This window comes from Perissodus microlepis, chromosome 1, assembly GCF_051167445.1.
Source record: "Perissodus microlepis isolate ML-2025 ecotype Zambia chromosome 1, ASM5116744v1, whole genome shotgun sequence".
NCBI lineage: Eukaryota > Metazoa > Chordata > Actinopteri > Cichliformes > Cichlidae > Perissodus > Perissodus microlepis.
The window spans coordinates 1,189,570-1,200,514 of record NC_140461.1 but is presented as its reverse complement, the minus strand read 5'-3'; the positions used below and the strand labels follow the sequence as shown (position 1 = coordinate 1,200,514).

The following is a 10,945-nucleotide window of genomic DNA, read 5'->3' as shown; positions in this document are numbered from 1 at the left end:
TAGATCATCACACAAATTCACATGATTACAGACAGATTATCACGGCACATGTGCCGCATTTTTACAGCTCAGCCTACAAACAATAAATGTGTCCTAGCGAATGTTTCAGGAGGCCCCTCCCCCCTCAGGAGGAGGTGTCGGTTTTGTTGTAGCAGTAGATTCAGAGCAGAAGCAGAGGCATAGAAGCAGTGTTCGGCTGTCAGCGGCTTTACTTTGAGCACCTCTTTACACGCTCTGCAGTTTTTTGCTGAGTCGGTTCAGAGCGTCTTCGACGATGTCCAGCTCGTGCCGGATGTCCTTCACCATGCTGTTGATGTTGTTGGTGTCCTCTAGAACGTCCACGCTCTGAGTGTAGGGGTCGTAGCGTATCGTGAAGGGACGTCGAAGGGTCTTGGCAAACTCCCTGCAGACACAGCACACACTTTACATCCTCAGCTGAAGCTCTCACATCGGCTCAGAACCAAAATCAGGGACAAGCAGGGACATACAGGGTCAGGGTTCACGGTGCGTCTCACACATCATGTGGGGAAAACTTGCAGCTCACCTCATTTTGTTCTTGGCTTCCTCAAAACTGTCGGCCACATAGTAAACGTGCTGAAACGTGGTGATCATGCACTCCTGGTTGCAGGTCACCGTGGGGTCAAAAGGAAGGATGTTGGCACTGCTGGACAAAGCGTGCTAGGAGGACAGACAGACACGTGCACAGATGTTTTAGATAAAGTCCAAACTTACTGAAACCTGAGCGCAGGTGACTGCTGCGTCAGGTAACTAGCTTAGCAACGGTTGGTGTTAGACTGGATCAGCTGGAGGACGCTCTGTGCTGCTTCTACCAAAAACCAAACACCGAGAGCGAGTCGTGAGTGCAGTGAAGTAAAATCACACATGTTGAAGTTTTAAGCATCAAAACCTGGAAATACTCAAGTAAAATACAAGTACACAAAAATGGGAGGAGTTTTAAGATGGTGTTTTAACCACTCAGTGGGTTTAAGAAAACACAAAAATCACTAATAATCTGAGTCGTTTAAAAATCGTCAGATGAAGGTGCAGTGTGGAGGTCGGAGGTCACCTGGAGTTCACTGACGGAGGAGAGGAGCCCCGCGCCGTACGCCCTCAGCCTGCCGTCCTGCTTGCAGAGCCCAAACTCCACAGTGAAGAAGTAACACTGGAACAAACAGGAGGACACCGACATCAGCTCAGAGCGCCACTGCACGCGCTCAGTCAGCAGCGCTCGTCTGTCTGTTTGGTGGATTAAAGCCTGGTGTGGATGAAACTGTGGACGGGTGAGGTTCAGCAGCTCTCTGCTGAAGTTCACTGAAATCATCTGCCTTCTAGTTTTTCACATTTCTTTCCAGTATTTATATTTACTGAATCCTTCTTCATGTTTTCTGTTCATGTTGAGCTCAGCAGCATCACATTAGCGCTAACTCAGCATGCTGTATACACGCATACAGACAATCAGCAGTTTTGAGTCTTGATTATATTCATTTATTCTTATTCTTTTCTATTCAGTACTGTTGTTCTTATTCTTAGTTTATCTTATTTCTGTATATTTGTTTATGTGAATTCTTTCATTTTATTTTCACAGTTTGCACCTTCGATCCAGGAGGACGATATTTCGTCCCACTGTATACTTGAGTGTATACTGTTGGGTTGACAATAAAACTCGACTTGATTCAAAGACTCAGGACAGGAAGGTTTAGGGCGGGGCCGTCACCGACGATGACCTCGGTGGGTTAAAGCTACCCAGATTATAAACCAGGTGGAAGTATAAAGGACAATGGTCCACCAGGGGGCGTACGTTCACCCCGGGGCGAGCGCACACTGAGAATCACTCAAAGTCACCTGAACAAACTTTTCACATGAATATTTTGAACCTGAAGGAAGAATTTTGTAAATGCATCAGCTGCTGAACAACACTGCTTATTATGAGGAACTCTGAATATACTGTAAGTAAGAATTGCTGTGGTTGGCTCGTTCCTCACTGATGATGTCACCTGGTGGTGGAGATGTAGAAATGCAGCAGAGGTTTGGAGCAGGAGCTCAGCAGGTGATTAACAGGACAGGTAACCACGTACATGCACCTCTATAAGCACAGCAGGCTCTACCTGTAAGATATGTACACTTTGTACTTTCTGTGTAAAGCAGCACATCTGCTATCAGGGCCAGCCAATGACAGGCTGCCACAGCTGTAAGATAAACAGGCGTGTTTCTGTGAGGATTGCCTGCTACTCAGGAGCTCGATACTTACGGGGAGAGGAAGAGGAGACCCTGAGACTGACTGAGGCTGAGTGCTCGGGCACTTCAGCACCTAATCCAGGTGTCCTTCACCTTTACGTGTCGGTCAGTGGTCTGTTTCACTCCTATTGGTAGTTGCCTAAATATTTAGACAAGTTCAACTCAGGACACGCCCACTTCACAACACTAACTCCATATTTTGCCTCCAGCTCACTGAGGTCATCAGCCCAACCTCTCACCTGCTACTGCTGCCCTGAGTCTTCCTGTCCCCATAAGAAGAACTGAGAACTTTCAATCAGATTTAAGGCCCTATTTTTGTCATGTCTGAGGTCCCTCATGGTTTCATTCCAGCTTTCTGTTTGCGCTCTGTCTGTAACACTGTGAGAACTTTGTTAACCCTTTGTGACGTTTGCTGTTTGGGTTCTTGGTTTGCAGATACGTGTCCATGTAAAGCACTTTGGTTCAACTTCTGTGGTTTTAAAATGTTCTATGTAATAAAACTGACTTGACAGCCTTATGAGCCCTTCATATGTGGGGGGAGCCATGTTGTTCCCGCCTCATCCAGGTGTATTTAGGGTGAGTCGGCGCTGCAGCACTCACCGTGGCCAGTTTGTTTACATCATCATCTGAAGCACCAAGCGACGCCAAACCGAGCTCCTGAGAGAACTGAGCGAAGCTGGGCTCGGCAAGCAGAGGCACGTGACCCAGCAGCTCATGGCATGTGTCTCTGCAGCACGCACACACACACACACACACACACACACACACACACACACACACACACACACACACAATAAAGAAAGACAATAAAACGGACTGTTATAGTGTGTGTGTGTGTGTGTCTGTGTGCACTCACGGTTCAGGTGTGTACAGAGGCTCTGAGCTGTGGCGGACATACTGAGTGCAGTGGAAGACTCTGAAGGCCAGGCCTGCCAGGAAGTCTCTGGGGGAGAGGTAACCGGCAACGGGCCTGATGATGAAGCCTGAGCACTCTGCTCAAACACACACACACACACACACACACACACACACACACTGTCCATCTTAATCTTTAATCTAAACAGCGACCAAAAGATGACCAGTTAACCAAAAATAAGAAAGCCAGAACTGAAGAGGAGTAAGATTAGACAAAGACTCAGGCACCAGGATGAGGGATAAAAAGGTCCGGAGGGTACTGAGGATAATGAGGATGCTGAGGGTACTGAGGATACTGAGGATGCTGAGGGTACTGAGGATACTCAGGATGATGAGGGTACTGAGGATAATGAGGATAATGAGGATGGGAGAAAATAACAAAGGATAGAAGTAAAAACACAGAAAGGTAACAAGGACTTAACTGTCAAAATAAAACAGAGGCACAAAGATCAACCCACACAGAAAACAGGAAGGACGCAGGCAAAGGGGTTATTAGGGTTACCATGACAGCTGCAGTTCATGTACCGGCCAGCAGAGGCAGCAGTGAGTCAGACCCCATAGACTCCCATGTTAAAACTTTCCAGCAGAAATAACCATGTTTACAGCCTGATACACAAACTGTTTGTTCTCTAGAGATAATTCCCCCTTAATAATAACTAAGGACGATTTTATAACTCACCTGTTTAAATGGTATTAAGGCTATAAGTTTGCATTGTTGGGGGCGTGGCCTCTTTGACTGACAGGTTGATGGTGGTGACAGGTGGCTGTAGCTGCTAGCTGTCTGCTAACTGGATCTCTGGACCGTGTTTGTGCTGTTGGAGCATTTTAATGACATCATGTGACTAACAATATGGCTGCTGTGAGGTTTATGGGCTCAAATTGTGGTCATAAATATTTTGTACTTGTAAATCAGGATTTGTATGTATAAAAAGAATTTGTGTGTGCGTAAAAAAGATTTGTGTGTGGACATATGTGTGAAACTCTGCACTCAAGCTTCAAGTTACAAGTACGAATTTTGACCCTATTTTTCTTCCTTTCATCTGATTGGTCAATGTCATGTCAATCACAAATGTAACTATCCAATCAGAGAACAGATGGGTTTGGCTGTCGGAGGGGCGCTTTTTGAACTGCAGGTCCTTGAAGGATAAAGGCTCCAAAACAATCAAACTGGTTTTGCCCATTATGTGCGAAACCAGAAAAAGTGCCTGAAAGCTGCAGTGGGAAACATCGGTGTCACTCTCCTTGTTTTTGGCTCAGATATTCATCAGCTTGGAAACAACTGCTTGCAGGGCTCTAGGGTGCGACCAAATATTTCAATGGTGCAACTAAAAAAAATCCTACGTCGCACCGGTGCGACGGAGAACTCTGAAAGTCTCCGTGTGGTCAACAACAGACACGCATTATGCCCCTATCGTGGTCTAAACCAATCAGAGATAGCCAGGGGCGGGACCTCTCTGATTGGCCGTGATCCAGTTGAAAGTGCAGGTGGATAGAGATAGTGATGGTAAATTCGATTCTTTTTACTGAATCGAGTTTGAATGAGTCACTCACCAAAGTGAATCGGATTTTTTGAGTCATTTGATTCACTGAGTCAGAAAATTTACATTTTCACTCAAACTTAATTTGTTTCTCTTTTCATGTAAATCCTGCTGCTAAGATGAGTGATGAGTGAAAAACAACTATTTTTATAGAGCAAAAAAAAAAGATTTCTAAAGGGAACATTTATTTTATTTATTTTTATTGTATTTTATTAGTATTTTCCTCAAATGTGTCAAATATATATTTTCTCATTTACATGTCCTCTGAGCTGTGAGCCAGGGGGTGGTAATGCGCCTTAACATTGGTTGCCAACCAAGAAGAAGCAGCTGTGAGCCAGGAGGGAGGGGGTGAGTGAGTCAAGCTGTGTCCCAAAACGTCGGCTGCATCCTCCGGAAGTCGCATTTGAAGGCCGATTACGTCACAGCCAGGCGACGAAGGCTGTCCCAATTCGTCGACTCCTTCAAATGCGGCTGACAAATGCGTCCTTCATTTCCCCGAATTTGAAGGATGGGTCGGGTGTGTCCTTCATGGCCCACCATATCCCAGAATTCGTAGCACGGCCCAGCCAAATCCAGTTTCCAACAATGGCGGCAGCTACTAAGTTTTAATATTACTCTTATTAATCTTTCTGGATCACAACATAAACTTTTAACATATTTTCAGGCGAGAATGTAGCTGTGTAAACTTCAAATATCTGCTTGTTTTATCAAGACACCACATATTTGCAAAAGTGTTCCGATGTTTTCTGAGACGTTTGTTGCCCACCAGCTCCATAGCTAGCCGGGGGGTTCAATGGTCATTCCAGCCGGCAAGAGCAGCGGACTCACGGCTTCATCGTTTTCAGACTCCCGCTGTCTTTCACTACTCAGGTTAAACATGATATATAAGTCACTTAAAAATGTTATTGTTTGGCTTTTTTCGGTGTTTCAATCGGTTTGGCTGAGATCAAAGTTATTAGCTTAGATTAGATAAAATAAAACTTTATTAATCCATCGGGTGGGTTCTTCTGGGATTTTCACACAGCTGAATAAACGTCAAACAGAAAACTGATTAAACAGAAGTGTGAGACGGTCGAGAATTTACTCCAGTGTCCTGTTATATTTTAGATAGCAAGGAGCAGACGGCCGAGTTTATTAAACTCCACCGAGACAGCGGTGACTCTAATCAGAAGGCTGGACCGTCCCATTTCACAGCCACGCACTTCCGGCCTTCTTGGTCTTCGAAGGACCCGGCCCACGTAGACCGCAAAGGTCGGGTCCTCAGGAGGATGCAGCCGATGTTTTGGGACACAGCTTGAGTGAGTGATTCGTTTATGCTACGATTCAGCACAGCAAGGGAGGGGGTGAGTAACTCAAATGTGCTGTTAGCATGTTAGCAGAGCGATGCTACTGTGAGCTGAGGAGCTATTGTGTTGATGTGAGCTTCTACTCAGGGTTTTTTCTTCCAGTTCAGAGCAGGAATGTTTTTGTTAAGTTAATGTTTTTTTGGCTGTTGTTTTTTTCCACACAATTTTAATTATAAGTTAGATATATTTCTACTAATGAAATTAGTTTGCTAACAGCAACAGGGATGAGTCAGTGAGTCAGTTGGCATTTTGTGAATCATGATTCACGAGTCAGTAAAGTGATTCTCGAGTATTGAACGATTCGTTCATGATTCGCACATCACTAGATAGAGAGAGGTGAGTGGCTTGAATAAAGCGATAAAGCTCACAAAACTATTTCAACAACCACCAAACAGTAAATGAGAGCAGGTACACGGATTCCACACAAAGACGTAAACACAGAGCGGACCCCACGCATCAGAATCAGCTTTCTCTTTCTCGGCTTTCTCATCCGACGGCCCGTACACGGACACGCTGTCGGGGCTGAAAGCCGACAGCTCACTGATCCCGATGCATCAGCCGGTCCGCGCTTTGTGTTTACATCTTTTTTGTCCTCAATTCTGAGCTGCAGGTTTTGTGTCTCTCCAACCAAAATTCACTGAAGCAGCAGCAAAAGAAGATCAAACTGTGCTTCACATTTGATAAACATCGTCATCGTCATAAACATCATCATTTGATAAACATCTTCTCTGACTTTTGCTGTTTTGCTTCCACCACGATAAAATCACACTTCATGCACAGCTCTCTCTCTCTCTCTCTCTCTCTGCGTACTTCAAGAACAGTTTCCCATCTCAAATCTCAATTTTTGCGTTATTCATTCGCTTATTACCCATATTGCATAATTTTATAATAAATGATCAGAATTATAATATTTCTGACTGTCTGAGGCAAAACTGAATCGAATCAGGACCTCGTGAATCGGAATCGAATGGATTATAGAAATCAGTGATGATACCCAACCTTAGTGAGCAGCCTAGGCCCGACAGAAGTGGATGTAGCTGTGGGTAATAAGAAAAGATGAAAAGAACGACTGATAACTTTTTTGTTATGTCTCCGTCTGATCCGTCTGAAATTCATAGCCAGCTCTGACACGGTGCCATCAACCTCTGAGCGCTGAAAAAGCAGCAGTGTGTCCAGAAACACATTATATGCTGCGATAAATGCACTGTGTCCCCTCTCCCCCCGGCCTTTCAGCAGCAAACAGGTTGTCAGAGTGATGATTAAGTTTAACATTGTCTACAATATTACCAAAGAGTGCCAACGCACTTTAAGCACAAGCAGTTTTTCAGTAACTTCTCTTTCTGGTAGAAATGTGCTTCAAATAAAGAACTTTGTGTTGACAAGATTGTTAGTTAATCATTTACAAATCAATAGTGTCTCTATGGACTGAATTTCCCCCCAAAAAGTGTTAAGCGCCTAAATTTTGCACTGGTGCGCCTAAGAAAAAAAGTTAGGCGCACCAGTGCAACCGTGACAAAAAGTTAGTCTAGAGCCCTGGCTTGCATTTGACGGTCAGCGATGGGCAGTAACACGTTACAGGTAACACATTACTGTAATCCGATTACTTTTTAAAGTAACGAGTAAAGTAAGGGATTACTATTGCAAAAAAGTAATTAGTTCGTGGTAACAGACGTGTGCAGTTCAACAATGGATAATGTGGAGTGCGGGAGAGAGTACGACCGTGCAGCATTTAAAGCGTGGAAGTACTCACATTACTTTGAGTTTGATTCCTTACAAAGTAACACAAACGTTCGCGTCTGCTGTGCACTCTGCGTGGGAAAATAAAACCTTAAACTTCTGAGCAAGTACCGAGCATGCTGACATGACCGCTGAGACACACCTGCACCGGGCAAACCTCCACCCGCACCACTCCTGCTAAACACGTGAAAATAGATTTAAGAGTGACAGGACTCAGTGCTGCTAAGTTTTTGATTTTATTTATTTTCTGCTTTGTTTTACTTGCATCTATTTGAAAGAGTGTAAACACAAAACAATTATTTTATTTTAAATGCTGGAATATGCAGAAAATAGGTCTAAATGTTAAACACATTTCTTCAAGTCAAAGACTGCTGCATACGATTTAATTTTTCCTTGATGCATGAAGTTAAAGATTCAAACTAATAAAACACGTTTTAAAATGAGACTTTTTCATTAGATTCAGTTTTATATGATAGATTATGTAGAAAAAATAGAACTGGGCTGAAAGGTCGCTTTACTACCTATTCAGGTTGTGTATCGTGTTTTTTAAAAGTAACTAAGTAACTAATTACTTTTGAAAATAAGTAATCAGTAGAGTAACGGGATTACTTTTTTGGAGATGTAATCAGGAATTAGTTAATGGTTACTTTTCCAAGTAACTTGACCAACACTGTTGACGGTTACCTTTAAGGAAGTGCGAGACGTCCTCCAGCTGGGGGATGTTGTCCTCGCTGTATTTGCAGTACTTGGTCAGCAGTGGGAGGTTCTTCAGGTACTCCCTGCAGGCGTGGCTCGGGTACAGCTTGTGGAGCTCCCTGAACACCACGCCCCAGGTACGCACCTCCTCTGCAGTGTAGTCCACACGAGGGATGGGCTCACCGCTGTGAGAGACGGAGTTAAAGGATGAAAGCCCTTCAAGGTTTTTATTATTAACTTCATTAATGAAAACATCCATAAGAGGAACTCACTGTTTGTAGTTTATAGCTAAATCAGAAAAATATTGTCTTCGTTTTCTGTATATGTTGTCCTTAAATCCCTGCAGGAACAGCAAAACCTCAGTCGGTTACTGAGTTCACACTTCATTTCAGAGCTCTGTCCGATGACGCACATACCGGATGATCTGCATCAAGTTCAGAGCCATACATCAAAACCCTGTTTGCACACAAGTCCAAGTCTGAGATCTTCTTGGGGAACGACGGCACACCGGGCACATCTGAAACACAGTCAAGACACACGCAGACCTGTGAAATAACTCATTTCTATCACAGCTTCTGTTTAGTCAAAGTACGACCAGGTGTACCGTCCTCGGGTAGAGCGTCGAACGGCGAGATCTCCACGATGTCCGTGTGCTTCCTGAGCAGCTCGGTGAGCTCCTTGAACTGCTCGTGGTCTGTGTCGCAGTCCACAAAGATCTCAAAGTCTGAATTCCTTCGTTTGGACTTTCGGGACTCGATGTGGATGAGGTTGACGTGTTTTTCCTGCGCACACACACACACAAACACACACGCCCAAAGAAGATGCTGTAAAAGCTTCCGATCACATTCAAATTCCTGGCCAGTCACACACATCCTCAGAAAACACCATATCTGTGTCAACATAAAGAAAATGAAACCTCACCTGGAAAAGTTTCAGTGCCTTTATAAGACCACCGACTTCGTTTTTCAGAGTGAATATGATGGTTGTCGAGCCTCTCCCAAAGCTGCTGGAGACGGTCCTGTTGTCCAAAGACCTTCCTCTGCGAAGCTCCTTTCCTTCTGACTTCCTGGCGTACATGCTTCTCTGGATTTCAGTGATACAAATATGAAATTTATAGTGATGGTTCAGTAAACTTGTTTTGGCTCTGGCTGCATCAGAGAGTCGTCTGGTAGGAGTACGACGTGAAGGTCGTGACAGGATGAGTCTCCAGCTGTTCTGTCACTCTGCACGGCGGCTGCTGCCTTTATGAAGCTGCAGCAGAGGGGAGGGCGCTCCAGAGATGGATGTTCATCAGGAGGAAGATCAGCATCACGCCATATACATCACAACACACGACGCCTTGACACGTCACCACCTGTTCACTTATTGTTGAGTCAACGTGACGATAAAGTGTTACTGTAACCGTCCTTTAAAATACACGAACGCATGAACTTTACAGTAACTGTGAACGACTTACTGTTTGCTTCATGGCAATAATTTACTGTACAGCAACCGGTTTATAGTACTGTGTACTGTTTGTGTGCAATGAATTCAATATTTACTGTATTTATGACACATTTTAATTGACACTGTTTCAGGATTAACATTCCTTATTAGTTATAACAATAGAAGCGTATGACTGTAATATAAAGTCCCAGGTTATACGTATTATATTTTCAGTACCTGAAACACTCACATGTTTCTAAATCAAACTGATAACATAGTTACAGTTTGAATGGAGAGAGAACAAATTATGTTGCAAGTATTTGAATTAATGAGTATCCAACATGTTAACGTTAAAGGCTGCATCATAGAGGACAGCAAACTTTCCTTTCTTTCACTGAACTCACAGAAATCATTTTGAGCTGCAGCTGTTGGTTCCTGCTCTTCTCTCTTCTGTTACATATGAAGACAGTTAAACCCTAAATTCTGGAAATGTGGGAATGAAGAGATTCCTGTTTGTCTGTTTGCTGACTGTATTTTTATGCGGTGATTAGCCACGGGACAAAATAAAAGAATTATTTATAAGACAGAAAACACACAAAATATTTTTAAGTAACAAATACTTTAAAGGACAGAGAATTATCAGTATCCTGACCTCCTGTCCTGGACTCTAGCTACACAGTACTCTCGGGTGCAGACAGCTGAAAGGTGAACCTGGAGACGCTGTTGAGTCATTTTAAAGAAACTTCTGGTTATGAATGCAGAAATTATATTTATGGTTCTATTTTTTGAAAGTTTACCATCATTTTTTGTTCAGTCCTGTTTTAATATTAATTTTTTTTTACATATTCAGCAGGTTATTTTTGATCTTTCCGGAGGTAAATGGACTGATTCTTATATAGCACTTCTCTACTCTCCCACAGTACTCAGAGCGCTCTATACAACATGTCACATTCACCTTCTTCTATGATTTTAAGTGCTTACTGACATTCACACACATCCATACTCTGATGGGTTGGAGAGCAACTTAGGGTTAGCATCTTGCCCAACGGCATG

The 10,945-nt window shown here is 43.6% G+C and overlaps 1 protein-coding gene across 1 annotated transcript; it reads right to left on the bottom strand.

Annotated features, from left to right (window-relative positions):
- Positions 1-9,821, bottom strand: LOC146393062 (tryptophan 5-hydroxylase 1-like). Its single transcript, XM_084925711.1, has 10 exons — positions 9,389-9,821; positions 9,072-9,249; positions 8,884-8,984; positions 8,740-8,807; positions 8,456-8,652; positions 3,092-3,227; positions 2,836-2,962; positions 1,067-1,162; positions 545-678; positions 1-403 (listed from the first exon to the last, which is right to left on the bottom strand). Exons 1-10 carry the CDS (start codon positions 9,542-9,544, stop codon positions 226-228), a joined length of 1,371 nt encoding a protein of 456 aa, XP_084781837.1. The 5' UTR covers positions 9,545-9,821; the 3' UTR covers positions 1-225.
- Positions 9,822-10,945: the final 1,124 nt, after the last annotated feature.